The sequence below is a fragment of the Hyperolius riggenbachi genome, chromosome 9, assembly GCF_040937935.1.
Source record: "Hyperolius riggenbachi isolate aHypRig1 chromosome 9, aHypRig1.pri, whole genome shotgun sequence".
NCBI classification, from domain to species: Eukaryota; Metazoa; Chordata; class Amphibia; order Anura; family Hyperoliidae; genus Hyperolius; species Hyperolius riggenbachi.
The window spans coordinates 42,965,026-42,982,008 of record NC_090654.1 but is presented as its reverse complement, the minus strand read 5'-3'; the positions used below and the strand labels follow the sequence as shown (position 1 = coordinate 42,982,008).

Sequence of the window (16,983 nt, the reverse complement as noted above, 5' to 3'; positions counted from 1 at the left end):
TGGAAAGCCTGCCATTAAAAGAGTAAAGCTGGCCACTAACGGTCCAATTTCTAGCGAAAAATCGTTCGAGCGATCAGAAATTCTGATCGGACGAAAAATCGTTCACTACACCATCAACTAACCAATCTTTGCTTCCTAGCTATCACGACCACCAAGAAAATCCAAATTTTCGTTCGACGAAAATTCATTCGGGCGTCATTTTTTTAACTCGTTTATAATCGATTGTGTCCACCAATGGAGATTATTTACAACCAATCCGATCAGAATTTCTGATCGCTCAAACGATTTTTCCCTAGAAATTGGACCGTTAGTGGCCAGCTTAAGAATGTTTGCAGTTTATATTTTCCCATGTTAAAAATTTAGTAGATGGCACTGCCCACTTTTTGTAACCTTGACATACAGTCACTCAATTACCAAGTTTATGAGCTTTGGTGTCCATGGTATCAATAATTTGTATATTCCCATTGAAATTTATCAAATCTGATTGGCTGTTTGCGGCTCCGCTCCCTTTCTTAATTTATACCCCAGTCACCCAGTGACCAACTGTACCAGGTTTGAGGCATCTGCTATTAACAGTTTAAGAATAGCAGCAATTTAAATATTCCCCATGAAAATCAACAGGTGAATTTTTCCTAAATATTAATCCCAGTCATCCAATGACCAATTGTGCAAAGTTTAAGAACGTTGCCATTAACAGTGTAAGAATGGCTACAGTTTATATTTGACCAGTGAATTTTGTTTGTGGCTCCGCCCACTTTTTGTAACCTTGACACACAGTCACTCAATGACCAAGTTTGTGAGCTTTCAGGTTCCTGGCATCAAAAAATGTGTGACTGGGAGCAGTTTATCAAGCAAAGAAATCTGATTGGCTGTTTGTGGCCCCACCCCCTTTCTGAATTTGAACCCCAGTCACCCAGTGACCAACTGTACCAGGTTTGAGGCATTTGCTATTAACAGTTTAAGAATGGCAGAAATGTAAATATTCCCCCTAGAAAATCAACAGGTGAATTTTAAATGACTGTTGTAGGCTCCACCCATTTTCCTGAATATTAATCCCAGTCACCCAGTCATCAACTGTGCAAAGTTTGAGAACCCTGCCATTAACAGTGTAAGAATGGCTACAGTTTATATTTGACCAGTGAATTTTGTTTGTGGCTCCACCCACTTTTTGTAACCTTGACACACAGTCACTCAATGACCAAGTTTGTGAGCTTTCAGGTTCCTGGCATCAAAAAATGTGTGACTGGGAGCAGTTTATCAAGCAAAGAAATCTGATTGGCTGATTGTGGCCCCACCCCCTTTCTGAATTTGAACCCCAGTCACCCAGTGACCAACTGTACCAGGTTTGAGGCATTTGCTATTAACAGTTTAAGAATGGCAGAAATTTAAATATTCCCCCTAGAAAATCAACAGGTGAATTTTAAATGACTGTTGTAGGCTCCACCCATTTTCCTGAATATTAATCCCAGTCACCCAGTCATCAACTGTGCAAAGTTTGAGAACCCTGCCATTAACAGTGTAAGAATGGCTGTAGTTTATATTTAACCAGTGGATTTTGGTTTAGGCTCAGCCCACTTTTTGTAACCTTGAGACACAGTCACTCAATAACCAAGTTTGTGAGCTTTCAGGTTCCTGGCATAAAAAATGTATGAATGGAAGCAGTTTATCGAGTAAAGAAATCTGATTGGTTGTTTGTTGCCCCACCCCTTTAGTGAATTTGAACCCCAGTCACCCAATGACTGACTGTAGCAAGTTTGAAGCCTCTGCCATAAACAGTTTAAGAATGGCAGCAGTTTAAATATTCTCCTTGAAAATCAATAGGTGAATTTTGATTGGCTGTTTTATGCTCCGCCCACTTTTCCTGGATTTGTAACCTCGGTCACCAAGTGACCAACTTTGCCAAGTGTGGGGACTCTGGCTTGATTACTGTGAGAATGGCAGCCTTTTACATTTTTTCCATTGACATGAATAGGTGAAATCTGATTTGCTGTTTGTAGATCCGCCCAGGTGTGCAGGGGGGGACCGAGACCCCCAGAACATATCATCCCAGGTAGTAAGGGATCTGTATACCAAGTTTCGTTCAAATTGGTCAAGCCGTGTTCGAGTGATACCGGCACATACACACACACACACACATACATCCGATTTTTATATATATATATATATATATATATATATATATATATATATATATATATATATATATATATATATATATATAAAATATATATATATAGATATGATTGTTCACTACCAGTATCACCTTTTCTTTTGTCATATCCTACGAAACAAAATCCTACATTATCTCTCCTTAAAGAGAACCCGAGGTGTGTTTAAAGAATTTTATCTGCATACAGAGGCTGGATCTGCCTATACAGCCCAGCCTCTGTTGCTATCCCAAACCCCACTAAGGTCCCCCTGCACTCTGCAATCCCTCATAAATCACAGCCGTGCTGTGAGGCTGTGTTTACATCTGTAGTGTCAGTCTCGGCTGCTCCCCCGCCTCCTGCATAGCTCTGGTCCCTGTCCCCTCCCTCCAATCAGCAGGGAGGAAAGGGATGCAGGCGGGGACTGGAGTTCTGCAGGAGGCGGGGAGAGCAGCAGACTGACACTATAGAGATAAACACAGCCAGCTCTGACAAGCTGTTTGTCAGCAGCGTGGCTGTGATTTATGAGGGATTGCAGAGTGCAGGGGGACCTTAGGGGGGTTTGGGATAGCAACAGAGGCTGGGCTGTATAGGCAGATCCAGCCTCTGTATGCAGATAATATTCTTCAAACCCACCTCGGGTTCTCTTTAACGCTTCCATGCTGTCTTCTCTCCACATTGACAGCAGGAGTGATCAAAAGGGAGGAGCAAGGAGAGATCAAATGGGAGTTTGCAGGTTTGGATGCAGCTGGACTATTCAGTAGCCAATTAGAACTGCAGGATTTTTTCATGTGGCTGGATAAGCCAGAGGAAAAGGTGAGACTAACAGTGGTTTTATTACAGACTAACTGTGACTTACATGCACAATCGGGTATGTTGTCCTGGGGAGTCAGATCAAGGCATGCTGTTAATTTAAACAAAAGAAAGACATTTTTGTTAGTGAAATATCAGAAGCTCTATACTGATGAGTAGTCAGGCCTGGATTTACATTACAGGAGACTATATGCACAGATGTTCTGGCACACCAGACTTCACCCTTCATGTACCTGCTAGGGATGATCAATAAAATGCAAATACTACCGAAATTATGCAAATTTGTATGCAAATATATGCAGCTTAAAAAAGGACCAATCAATCGCCAGTGTGCTTACTGGCCCAGCTAGCTTCTCTTCCCCTGCCCATCATAGGTAGCCACAGATGCCCCTTAGCATTAGCTGGCCAGAGGTGTCACCCAACTATTAGGATAGTTCTTGTTTGAAGGGAGATCTCGTCAGTAGAATACTGAGAGCTGAGTGAGTAAACTCTCATTTACGCTCTGCTGGGAACTCTGCATAGATAAGCAGGGAGGGGAGGTGATAGGAGAGGGAACCGCCTTTTCATCATCAGGCGCCTGTAGACACGTGCCTACAGTGCCTTACGTTAAATCCGGCCCTGTGAGTAGGGATAGTCAATGAGTTGCAAACAATTCCAAGTTGATGCAGGATTATGCAAATTTTGTAGGCAAATTTACACAGCTTGAAAATGAACCAATGGAATTCCAGCTTGGTGAGATTCGCTCAGTCCTTTTCAAACTGCATAAATTTGCATAATTCTGCATCAACGTGGAATCATTTGCATCTCATTGACCATCCCTACTGATGAGCAACGTTTCTGATGATCTCTACACACCTAGCAATTTAAACATTTGATTTTCTAGTCTATTCCATCAGTTGACTGAATGAAAGGACACTTGAAGAAGTGAAAGGGAGGCTGGAAGGAGCCCCAGGTAAGTCAAACTGGCAGACTTTATACATCTTTAGGTTTCCTTTATTACTCTGAGAGCCGCAATCTGATCCATCTCCCACTTTAGTCACTTCTGGCACAATCTGTAAAATAAATTAAAGTAAACTCAAGGCCCCCAAAAATTCAAAAAGTCTAAATGCAGGGCGCTCAACACAGATCAAGCAATTGAGTATCAATCTTTCATACTATACATATAAACAATGTCCCTCCATAAGAGCTAACAACAAATGTCCGCATTAAAATCTCTTGGAAATGTCCTCAAACAATGGTGTTTTCAAATTATTCCACAGCTTTCATACATCAATAGTAACAGTGTACGCTCACCAGAACATGTGGCTGATCAAATTAAAATCAGCAGTCTGCGCCTCTGGCCTGGCCAGTTTAATCGATGTCCTGCAGCTGTTCGTCCTCCAATCTGCAAAACGCCATGCATGCAAAACAGAATTGAATGGCAATAGTGTGATACTGTATGGACACCCGAGGCGAAAATAACTAATGAAATAAATGATTGTATCCATCTTCCTTTTTTTAAGAATTACTTTTTAAGATATTCCATGGTTTTATTTTAAGTTTAAATTTACTTTTTAAGTTTTAACTGTTTTATTGTTTTTGCTCAATGACAGTTATAGAAGTATGCCAGAGCTAAAAGCTATGAACTGTTGAACCTTTTTATCTCTTTCCTGCTCTCAGAAGCCATTTCCTGCTAGGACAGTGTTTTATAGTTGGAATTTCTTCACACTGTAGTCACTTCCTGTCTGAGGCAGGACTGAGTCAGCCACTTACATACCTGATATTTAACTCTTTCAGGCAAAGAAAGAAAAAAAGGACCACAGCATAGTTATTTGTGTGCTTTGCATGGTACAGAGACATGTCTATCTCATCATGTCACATGTCACCTCGGGTATCCTTTAAGCACACACACTGTCACCGGTGCTCCCTGATAATACTATGAGCACCCAGTGATCCACCACCTGGCAGTGACTTAAGCCACTCACCGGAACCTGTTGCCAATCCAGCACAGATCAGCAGACAACGCTTAATATACACATCATGTCCATTCCTTCCAACAGCGCAGTTTCTATGACTCAAACAGGCTTAACATAGTGTAACTCCGTATTTATTTTAAAAGTTTTAAAAGTAGTGCACTTACAAATTTTCCGTTTCTATGCGCATATATAAAAGTCTTTCCAGGGCTCGTCCTAGCGTCTCTTCCTGTTTTGCATGCATGGAGTTTTGAAGAATGGAGGACGAACAGCTGCAGGACTTCGATTAAACTGGCAAGGCCAGAGGCGCAGACTGCTGATTTTAATTTGATCAGCCACATATTCTGGTGAGCGTACACTGTTACTATTCACGTATGAAAGCTGTGGAATAATTTGAAAACACCATCGTTTGAGGACATTTCCAACAGATTTTAATGCAGACTTTTGTTGTTTGCTTTTTATGGAGGGACGTTGTTTATATGTATAGTATGAAAGATTGATACTCAATTGCTTGATCTGTCTTGAGCGCCCTGCGTTTAGCCTTTTTGAATTTTTTGGGGTGGTATCACACTTAAATAGCTGGTGCAATCCAACCCACGGGAACAGATCAATTTAAACAGGTTGTTTGGTGATAATACTGAGGAGCGCACTTTCTGGGTCCTTTTATATTTAAACCCAAGGCCTCGCCCCCCTAAAAAACGGTTTCACTTCCCTGGAGCTTTTACCAGCCCTTTGTAGCCGCCCTGTTCCCGCGCTGTCACTGCGCAATGCTCCAGTCCCCACAGCGCCCCTCTTTCAGCCCGAGCGACTAGGTGTGTCGACGGCCGTGCAGTCCTTAATCGCGCTCCAGCTGCGGGAGCATTCTGCGCATGCGCAGTAGAGATTTTTCCATGCTGCACATGTGAGAAGCACTCCTGTCCATGGGAGCGCAATCAGGAGGCGCAGCCAGCTGAAAGTGGAGCACTGCGGGAGATAGGAGCACCGTCCTGATCGTAGTGACAGCTCGGGGCCAGGACGGCTGCAGGTGGCTGGTAGAAGCTCCAGATAAGTTAAACTGTTTTTTGGGGGGAGGGGGGGGGGTTGGCTTTAGGTTCCCTTATTGGATACATTGAGCTGCTTTTGTCAATATTATACACTTAGGGACCAATGATGACAATAACAAAACTTAATCAATATACTGCAGCCTTTCTCAACCTTTTTACCTTGGAGGAACCCTGTAAATAACTTTTGGATCTCAAGGAACCCCTGCACACAATTTTTTGGTCCCGAGGAACCCTTAAATTTATTTTTCAGGAGGCATGGTCATTAAATAGGTTAGGCTGCTAATTTCACTATCTCCTAATACACTGCCACTCATTATACTGTCTCCTGACCCCCCAATTTAGTGCTTCTTGTTACAGTACCACCTATTATAGTGTGCTCTATTATATTTCCCCCACGATGGGATAAAATGCCAAGGAACCCCTGCAGAGTACTCAAGGAACCCTGGTTGAGAAAGCCTGATATACTGTAATAACATACAGGTGATAATTAAAACTTTGCGCTAACAACCCCCCCCCCCCCCCCCCCCCATATCTAGATGAAAGCAGGAATGTCACTTACAGGGCACTTCGAGGGTCGCGCTGAGGGCATCGGAGTACCTGGGGCTGCTATACGACATGACATGCAACTCAGAACCAGGTTTCACCTCAATACAGCTATAGATAACAGAGCCCTAAACACAATAAAACAGAACACAGTGATTATACATGTGTTACAGTATGTGGATTGCAAGAATAATCTACTTATGTCAGAGGGTGGAAGTGGAACGTTGCTGCCTGCTGAACACACAACAAAACATTTGTAAAGCGCTTTTCTCTCGTAAGACCCAAAGCGCATCAGCTTGTCTCAGATCAGTACATAGTTATGTGTATTGGGAAAAAAAGTTATGTGATCAGAAATGCCAGACTAAACAGGTGTCTTTTCAGTTTTGATTTAACGTGTCCAGGGTTGGAGTTGTTTTTATTATGTTTGGCAATGCATTCCAAAGGGTAGGGGCAGCATGACAGAATGCTGTGGCTCCAAAGGTTTTTAGTTGAACTTTGGGGATGGTCAAGTTATTGGATCCTTTTGATTTGAGGTTTTGCGAGCTGTGACGCAGTTGCAACAAATCCTTCAGGTATCCTGGGGCTTAGGTCGTGTGGGGATTTGAATGTTAGCATGCCAACTTTGAAAAAAATTCTTCATTTTATGGGGATAGCCGGTGTAGTGAGCAATGGATTGGTGTTATGAGGCAATGGCGGGGTTGTCTTGTTAACACTCTTGCGCAGTATTCTGTATTAGCTGCAGGCGGTATAGGTCTTTATTTTCCATAAATAAAATATAAACTATGTAGAGATGTATAATAACTGTCAGCTGATCACAGAGTTTAAGCTTTCAATTACTGTTGCTTTTAAAAGGACAACTGTTAGGAAAAATGGTAATATAAAAAATATAAACATATAAAATGTACATTTCTCCCACAGTAAAATGCAGTATTATTTACTTTCTTCCTATGTTGATGTCACTTATAGTAGGTAGTAAACCGTTGACAGATCTGACAGATTTTAGACAAGTCCATCCCCTCATGGGGGATTCTGAGTATCTCCTCGATTCTTTACAGAAGCACTCCGTGGCTAAGATCTATACAAAGATGCCAGGAGTCCTCCCTATCCATTTACACATTATTTTTGGCAGTTGGACTGAGAAACTGCTGTTCTGTAAGAGCTTTAGCAAAGAAGGAAATAACTGAAAATTCCCCATGGGGAGATGGACTAGTCTAAAATCTATCAGATCTGTCAGATTTTCACTGCCTTTTTAATTTTTTAGCCAGGACATAAAACTCTGGGATATCTAAAAGTCATTTTTAGGAGTAGGAGGATAGGATAGATTTGATTATCTCAGCAGTTTCTTTGTACTTAAGGTTCACGTTAAATATGTCTAGGATCCAGGATTTCAAAATTTGCCTATGGGGTCCCACATCTCTATTATTGTGCATCAAACCACCCAACAGCACCACAAACATGTAAAGTGAACCTAAACTCTTGCACAAGACAGAAGGAAAACAAAGACATGCACCCTGTAGGTATTTGGAGACTTTCATCTGTCTAATTCCTCATCATGTGTGAATAAACACAACTGTAATTTGATCTCTCAGCTGTGTCGGCTGGCTGCCTCACCAGAGCAGCTAATTGGTAAACACAGAATGTTAAAGGGGTACTACAGCCAAAAACTGTAAAATGTAAAATATGTGCAAACATAGACAAATAAGAAGTACATTTTTTCCAGAGTAAAATGAGCCATAAATTACTTTTCTCCTATGTTGCTGTCACTTACAGTAGGCAGTAGAAATCTAACAGAAGCAACAGGTTTTGGACTAGTCCATCTCTTCATAGGGGATTCTCAGCAAGGCTTTTATTCTTTATAAAGATATTCCCTAAAAAGGATTTAACCTCCTTGGCGGTAACCCCGTGTGTGACACGGGGTAAGCCGCCAGAGGGTGCCGCTCAGGCCCTGCTGGGCCGATTTTCATAATTTTTTTTTTTGCTGGACGCAGCTAGCACTTTGCTAGCTGCGCCAGCACTCTGATCGCCGCCGGCCCCTGCCCGATCGCCGCTATCTGCTGCGGCGCGGGTCCCCCCCCCAGCGCTGCCTGGCCAATCAGTGCCAGGCAGCGCCGAGGGGTGGCCCGGGACTCCCAATGACGTCCCGACGTCAGTGACGTCGGTGACGTCATCCCGCCCCGTCGCCATGGCGACGGGGGAAGCCCTCCAGGAAATCCCGTTCTATGAACGGGATTTCCTGATCGGAGATCGCCGAAGGCGATCGAAGCGGGCGGGGGGTTGCCGCTCAGCAGCGGCTATCATGTAGCGAGCCCTCGGCTCGCTACATGATTAAAAAAAAAATTTTTTTTTAAAAAACTGCTGCGCTCCCTCCTGGCGGTATTTTTCATACCGCCAAGGAGGTTAAACAATGATGCTGGTCAGCTTCCCTGCTCCCTACACAGTTTTTTGGCAGTTGGACAAAGCAACTGCCATTCACTAAGTGCTTTTGAAAATAAATACATCCCTGAGAATCCCCTATAAAGAGATGGGCTAGTCCAAAACCTGTCGCTTCTGTCAGATTTCTACTACCTACTGTAAGTGACAGCAACACAGGAGAAAAGTAATGTATGGCTCATATTACTCTGGAAAAAATGTACTTCTTATTTGTATATGTTTGCACATATTTTAAATTTTAGTTTTTCACTGTAGTACCGTGTCTGCTAACATGAAAGCATGGATTAGGCACAATGCAGATTTATTGCAGGATTTGTATCTGCTGTAATAAAGATATGTTTTTCTTTAAATGTTATTATGCTGTTGCTTATCTTTTAGAGCAGAGAGGAAGTTATGAGTTCCAAGACCGCTTTAAAAGGACATTACTTTATACAGCAACCATTAGAAGTATAAGCTTGTTTGCTGTGGTTACTGCACCACAAATCCCACAACAAATGCGCCACCTACCAATCAGATGTTGATAAGTAGCTAGACCACTGGAATCTCATTGGTTGCCCAGACGATGTGTCCGCTTCCTGTGCAGTACTGGTTATGCATGCAAGCTAGATACAGAGGAACTAATTCTTACCACGACCATACTGCTGGTGTTGGACAAGTGCTGCACGGTGGACAGGGGCAGCATCATTCGCATGATGTGACAATCATAGCCATGAGATAAGATCACCTCTGCGCAGAGTACAGATCCTGCAGAGAAAAGAAATGAACAATGAAAGCGTGCAGTGTTCATACGTCTGGCCTGTAGATGACACAGTTATACTTATATAATGCATAAGATTATCTAGACTGTTGTAGGTTGTTGGTTCCTGTTCTGCCTGGCTAGGAACATATGTAGAGAGCTTGTGAATCCTGTAAAAAAAAACAACCCTCGTCTCAGTTATCCTGACTACTAACCACAACACAGGGACTGCACACAAACCAGACTCCTAGGACCAGGATGAATGGCCAATGAAATTCGAATAATTCTGAGTTGTCCCTAGTTTCATGATAATGTTATGCAGCTTTCAAGTGTGTTTGCCTTAAAATATATGAAAACCCAATTCCAGAACCGTTTTGTGTTCATTTTGGACACTGGAATGGGGTTAGAAACCTTTAACTTTTTTTTATTGGTGTATGTGACACCTCCCCCAGTATTCCCCCACACTTTCTGTCCTGGGCCCTTCTTAGAGCCTTGAGGCCGAATATGAAAAATAGTAGCCCCTGGACAGAAGAAAAATGTTTTACTAGTTATTGCCTCTACTACTGTTATAGAGATTTCCCCACTTCCTGTATAATCAGGAAGTGATGTAAGCATTCACCAACAGGTAGATAGGGCAGCACTAAATATCACAAAGGTCTATCTTCTTATCACACTATCCACAACTTTTAAGACACATTGGTTCTAATCCAATTCAAGTTTTCTCTTTAAAGTGACACTGAAGCGAATTTTTTTTTATAATATAATGAATTGTGTTTGTACTGTGCATAAATAATAAAACATTAGTAGCAAAGAAATGAGTCTCATATTTTTATTTTCAGTTATATCGTTTTTTATAACATTGCATCATTATCTGATATTTTCAGTTTACAAACTAAGCTCTGCATTTTAAACTATGAAACAGAGCAGAGCTAATGACCCTTTGAACCTCCCTGCAGTAAAACCTTATCTAAAGTTGTCTTTCACTGTTTCTTTGATGTATAAGTGCTTCAGAAAATAGTACTGCTCTCTGACTAAAGGTGGCCACACACCATACAATTTTTTAAATATCTTTTCAATGTAATAATTGCAATAAATTTTTCTGACTGATTGTAACATTTCAAAAATCTGACCAATGTACCAATGGAAACTGACAAAATTGCTAGGGTGTGCATATTACTAAATTGAGAATGTAACACACACACCATACAATCTTTAGAAAGAGTGAAGAGAAATATCGGGCATTCCGGATCGATAAAAATTGAAGAAAACGGGAAATCCGATCGGATTTTTCAGTCGAATGAAAAAAAAAAAAAAAGCTTTCAATTTTTTCGGGAGATCCGACCATTTTTATCGAATTGCCGTAAAATCTGATCATTTTATTGTATCGTGTGTGGCCACCTTAAGTGAGCTCAGAGAAGCTCTTTTGCATAGATGATAAAGGAGGTTTCTTAAAGTGAACCTCCAGACTAAAAATCTACTCAGCAGCACTGAAAAGGCTTGGTGTTTCTTTAACAGTTTCACAGCATCAGAACTTTGTTTTAATTACCTAAGCCTAATTATTAGCTATACAGAAGCTAAGCTCCGCTCCATCAAAGAAAACTGCCTGGGCATTTTTCCCCTGATGCTGTGCAAAGCATGATGGGATTTCCTATGTTGTTGTTCTCGTTGCCTAGCAACTGGGCGGGGTGATCAGCACACAGGATAGTTGGATCTGTGTCTCATGCTCCTTGTCACCTCCTTTCAACCAAAAAGATGGCTGCCACCATAAAATCAGAAACCTTTGCCTGTTCTTTTAAAACGGGGTGGGTAAGAGACTATATTGCCTCTCTATTTTAATTAACATAACTAATGTAACTTAATGACAGTATGTTTGTTTAGGCTGAAGTTCCTCTTTAACTATTCCTGTACTGGAAACTCATATCTGTGCTCCTAATGTTCTATTTCTTAGCTGTACCACACATAAAATTCATTTCTTTATACGTTTATTTTCACTTCAGATTCCCTTTAAGAGATCATTTTTCATCATATGTTTAAAATAAGTTTTCAGCAATTAAAAAAAAAAATACCAAAAAGTAGGAGAAAAATTACTGTCTAAATTATTCCGTGGCGGCGAGGGTGGTGTATGCATCCTCCTTCGTAAGTCACACTGGTGTATTGACACCAGAACAAACGAGCAGACATACCTACGTAACTAATGTTACTGTAAATACCATAATAGGCTTCAAGTATGGGGGAAAGGTCACCGACCTCAAGCAATATACTACAACAGAAACAAGAAGACTAAAGATCCCCCTTGTGAATATACAGGTCCTTCTCAAAAAATTAGCATATTGTGATAAAGTTCATTATTTTCTGTAATGTACTGATAAACATTAGACTTTCATATATTTTAGATTCATTACACACAACTGAAGTAGTTTAGGCCTTTTATTGTTTTAATATTGATGATTTTGGCATACAGCTCATGAAAACTTAAAATTCCTATCTCAAAAAATTTGCATATTTCATCCGACCAATAAAAGAAAAGGGTTTTTAAAACAAAAAAAGTCAACCTTCAAATAATGATGTTCAGTTATGCACTCAATACTTGGTCGGGAATCCTTTTGCAGAAATGACTGCTTCAATGCGTCGTGGCATGGAGGCAATCAGCCTGTGGCACTGCTCAGGTGTTATGGAGGCCCAGGATGCTTCGATAGCGGCCTTCAGCTCATCCAGAGTGTTGGGTCTTGCATCTCTCAACTTTCTCTTCACAATATCCCACAGATTCTCTATGGGGTTCAGGTCAGGAGAGTTGGCAGGCCAATTGAGCACAGTAATACCATGGTCAGTAAACCATTTACCAGTGGTTTTGGCACTGTGAGCAGGTGCCAGGTCGTGCTGAAAAATGAAATCTTCATCTCCATAAAGCTTTTCAGCAGATGGAAGCATGGAGTGCTCCAAAAATAGATAGCTGCATTGACCCTGCCCTTAATAAAATACAGTGGGCCAACACCAGCAGCTGACATGGCACCCCAGACCATCACTTACTGTGGGTACTTGACACTGGACTTCAGGCATTTTGGCATTTCCCTCTCCCCAGTCTTCCTCCAGACTCTGGCACCTTGATTTCCGAATGACATGCAAAAGTTGCTTTCATCCGAAAAAAGTACTTTGGACCACTGAGCAACAGTCCAGTGCTGCTTCTCTGTAGCCAAGGTCAGGCGCTTCTGCCACTGTTTCTGGTTCAAAAGTAGCTTGACCTGGCGAGTGCGGCACTTGTAGCCCATTTCCTGCACACGCCTGTACACAGTGGCTCTGGATGTTTCTACTCCAGACTCAGTCCACTGCTTCCGCAGGTCCCCCAAGGTCTGGAATCGGACCTTCTCCACAATCTTCCTCAGGTCCGGTCACCTCTTCTCGTTGTGCAGCGTTTTCTGCCACACTTTTTCCTTCCAACAAACTTCCCACTGAGGTGCCTTGATAAAGCACTCTGGTAACAGCCTATTCGTTCTTTCTGTGTCTTACCCTCTTGCTTGAGGGTGTCAATGATGGCCTTCTGGACAGCAGTCAGGTCGGTAGTCTTACCCATGATTGCGGTTTTGAGTAATGAACCAGGCTGGAAGTTTTTAAAAGCCTCAGGAATCTTTTGCAGGTGTTTAGAGTTAATTCGTTGATTCAGATGATTAGGTTAATAGCTCGTTTAGAGAACCTTTTCATGATATGCACATTTTTTGAGATAGGAAATTTGGGTTTTCATGAGCTGTATGCCAAAATCATCAATATTAAAACAATAAAAGGCTTGAACTACTTCAGTTGTGTGTAATGAATCTAAAATATATGAAAGTCTAATGTTTATCAGTGCATTACAGAAAATAATGAAGTTTATCACAATATGCTAATTTTTTGAGAAGGACCTGTATATGTACCACAAGGCTGGTTTCACAGTGGGACGTTAAAGTCCCACGTTACAGCAGCCAGTAACGCAGCCTAACTCACAGCACTGTAAAATCAATTGTGCTGTTCACAGTGCCCACATTGTGTTACAGTAACGCAGCACGTTTAAACAAAGAGCTGCATGCTGTACGTTATACTGGGCTAAGCAGCGTTAGACTGTTTGCACATGCTCAGTAATGTTGGAGGAGGTCTCCACTCCGGAAACAGTAAATTCGGGCGCCTGAGGCTAGTGGACAAATCGGGCGCCGCCATTCACTTCTATAATAAATATCATTTAATGGGCGCCCGGTAGGAAAAAAGGGCGCCGGAGAAAACTAACGTTTTAAAAGCGGCGCCCGGAGACTTAATGTTTTATTACTGTTTCTCATGATTACACATTATTTAATGATTTATACATGTTTAAATATTATTTTTAAACGAAAACCAGTACAATATTTTTTCCAAATATTATTTTTAAACGAAAAACATTACTTTTTTTTTCCTTTTTTTTACATTATTTTTAAACGAAAAAACTAACAGGGGGGTCTTAGGTTTAGGCACCAACAGGGGGGTCTTAGGTTTAGGCACCAACAGGGGGGTCTTAGGTTTAGGCACCAACAGGGGGTCTTAGGTTTAGGCACCAACAGGGGGGTCTTAGGTTTAGGCACCAACAGGGGGTCTTAGGTTTAGGCACCAAAAGGGGGGTCTTAGGTTTAGGCACCAACAGGGGGGTCTTAGGTTTAGGCACCAACAGGGGGTCTTAGGTTTAGGCACCAACAGGGGGGTCTTAGGTTTAGGCACCAACAGGGGGGTCTTAGGTTTAGGCACTAACAGGGGGGTCTAGGGGTTAGGGGTAGGTACAGGGAGGGTTACTTAGGCACCAACAGGGGGGGTCTTAGGTTTAGGCATCAACAGGGGGGTCTAGGGGTTAGGGGTAGGTACAGGGAGGGTTACTTAGTAAAAAAAATTTTAAACGTTATTATACGTTTCACTATTTAAACGAAAGATTAACGTTTTTACAATTGCCGATTTAATGCACATTATTAAATGATTTATAACTTTTAAAAACATTACTTTTAAACGAAATACATTTTTAAACGTAATCCATGCTTATCGTTAAAAACCCGGCGCCCTTTTTCCCCATCGCCCCTTTTTAACGTACGCCTCCACTCCTCCTCTGCTGCCAGCCACATGGCTAATTAATATTCACTGCACTGCAGAGACTCAAGGTAGGATTGTAGTGTGGTCCGGATCATGAACGATCATTTTTGGATCTTTTTTGTGAGTCGAATCATCCGGATCATTACAATGAAAGATTCGGTTCACAGTGGATGTCTGTCTGGAAGAAACAGGAACATACAGAATGTACAGTGCAGGGAAAGTCCTGTCCTGCTAGTTATTTCACTCAGTCTGCTTCCCTAGTAAAATGATTCAAATGATTCGGTTCAAAGATCCGGATCTTTTCAATGATCCGATTCATATGATCCGAATCCTTAAAAAGATCCAGACTTCCTATCACTAACCTGGAGCGGCTGCTTCGAGAGCTGCATAACGCAACTCAATCTGAAGTCCAACTTCAACACCACCATACGTTGCGTTAGGGGCACGTTATGCGACCATAACGCCCCCTAAAACGCAACGTCTTTGTGGGAAAGTAGCCTAAAAGAGCAAAAAAATATTAAAATCAGAATACAAAGATAAATGCAAAAATCTTTATTAACCACTTTACCCCCGCCCGTATGAATTTCTCTGTCCCTTTTTCCACCCCCAGGGAAGGAGAAATCCGTACTTTCCGCGCTCCCGCCGCTGCCCGCGCTCCCGCTCGCTCTAATGTGCACTCCCGCAGGTAAACCCGCTCGCCCGGAGATCAATGAACGGGAAAATCCATTCCCGTTCGTTGATCTAAGCCCTACAATGATCCGCTGCTTCTCCGCTAAGCAGCGCGATCATTGTGAAATAAAAAACGTTCCCAGCCTCCTAGTACTTCCTCCAAGCGTCCGGAAGTTACTGTTGCCATCTTGTGGCCAAATAGTAAAACTACACCATGAACTCATTACCTCCCACACTCCCCATTTTTTTTTTTTTTGTAATTAAAAAAAAAATTAAAAAATTTACAAATTAAAAAAAATACATAAATAGTTACCTTAGGGACTGAACTTTTTAAATATTTATGTCAGGAGGGTACAACACTGTTACTTTATAAACTATGGGCTTGTAATTAGGGATGGACGCAAAACTGAAAAAAATGCACCTTTATTTCCAAATAAAATATTGGCGCCAAACATTGTGATAGGGACATAATTTAAACGGTTTTATTACCGGGACAAATGGGCAAATACATTTCATGGGTTTTAATTACAGTAGCATGCATTATTTAAAAACTATAATGGCCGAAAACTGAAAAATAATGAATTGTTTCCCACATTTTTCCTATTTTCCCATTAAAACATATTTCTTGGCATAATGTCCCACCTAAAGAAAGCCTAATTGGTGGCGGAAAAAACAAGATATAGTTAATTTAATTGTGAAAAGTAATGATAAAGTTATAGACGAATGAATGGAAGGAGCGCTGAAAGGTGAAAATTGCTCTGGTGCTCAAGGGGTAAAACCCCTCAGTGGTGAAGTGGTTAATTGCCAACTGCAAAAATAAAAACAATTAAAAACAAAGCAGCCAAACCTGGGCCATAGGCCCCTAATGTTACAAATATAATCTCTGAGCCCTGTGCTGGTTATAATAAATGATAGACGAATGACTCACCTGGGAGTCTCTGCGGTCAAAATATTGATGACAGTGTCATAAATTGGTAAATAATAGGATTATAATATAATGACACTGCGCCGCAGAGATAATCCCTCGGAGAGGCATACAAGAATAATAGCTTAATCATACAACCTCCAAAAAAATCGGTCGCTAAAGAATAAAGTGCCGGTGCTCAAAAACAGTTATTTTCTTTTTATATGGTTATGATGAATTATTGAGCACAGTTCATATGTGATAACTGTTTTTGAGCACCGGCACTTTATTCTTTAGCGACCGATTTTTTTGGAGGTTGTATGATTAAGCTATTATTCTTGTATGCCTCTCCGAGGGATTATCTCTGCGGCGCAGTGTCATTATATTATAATCATATTATTTACCAATTTATGACACTGTCATCAATATTTTGACTGCAGAGACTCCCAGGTGAGTCATTCGTCTATCATTTATTATAACCAGCACAGGGCTCAGAGATTATATTTGTAACATTATGCTGGGTACACACTATGAGATTTTCTGGTCGATTTACTGTCAGATCGATTATTTCCAACATGTTCGATTTGCTTTTCGATCATTTTCCGAGCATTTTCCGATCGATTTCCGTGCACTTTAATAGGAAATCGATCTGGAAAATGCTCGGAAAACGATC

At 41.4% G+C, this 16,983-nt stretch overlaps 1 protein-coding gene across 4 annotated transcripts in view; it reads right to left on the bottom strand.

Annotated features, from left to right (window-relative positions):
• IL17RC (interleukin 17 receptor C) overlaps positions 1 to 16,983 on the bottom strand; it is a 141,971-nt gene that overhangs the window by 60,951 nt on the left and 64,037 nt on the right. For all 4 annotated transcript variants that reach the window (XM_068251499.1, XM_068251500.1, XM_068251501.1 and 1 more), the window contains exons 5-7: positions 9,557 to 9,672; positions 6,515 to 6,626; positions 3,007 to 3,051 (exon numbers count right to left, since the gene is read on the bottom strand). In XM_068251499.1, the coding sequence (XP_068107600.1) occupies positions 3,007 to 3,051; positions 6,515 to 6,626; positions 9,557 to 9,672 (273 nt within the window). The remainder of the gene's footprint in view (positions 1 to 3,006; positions 3,052 to 6,514; positions 6,627 to 9,556; positions 9,673 to 16,983) is intronic.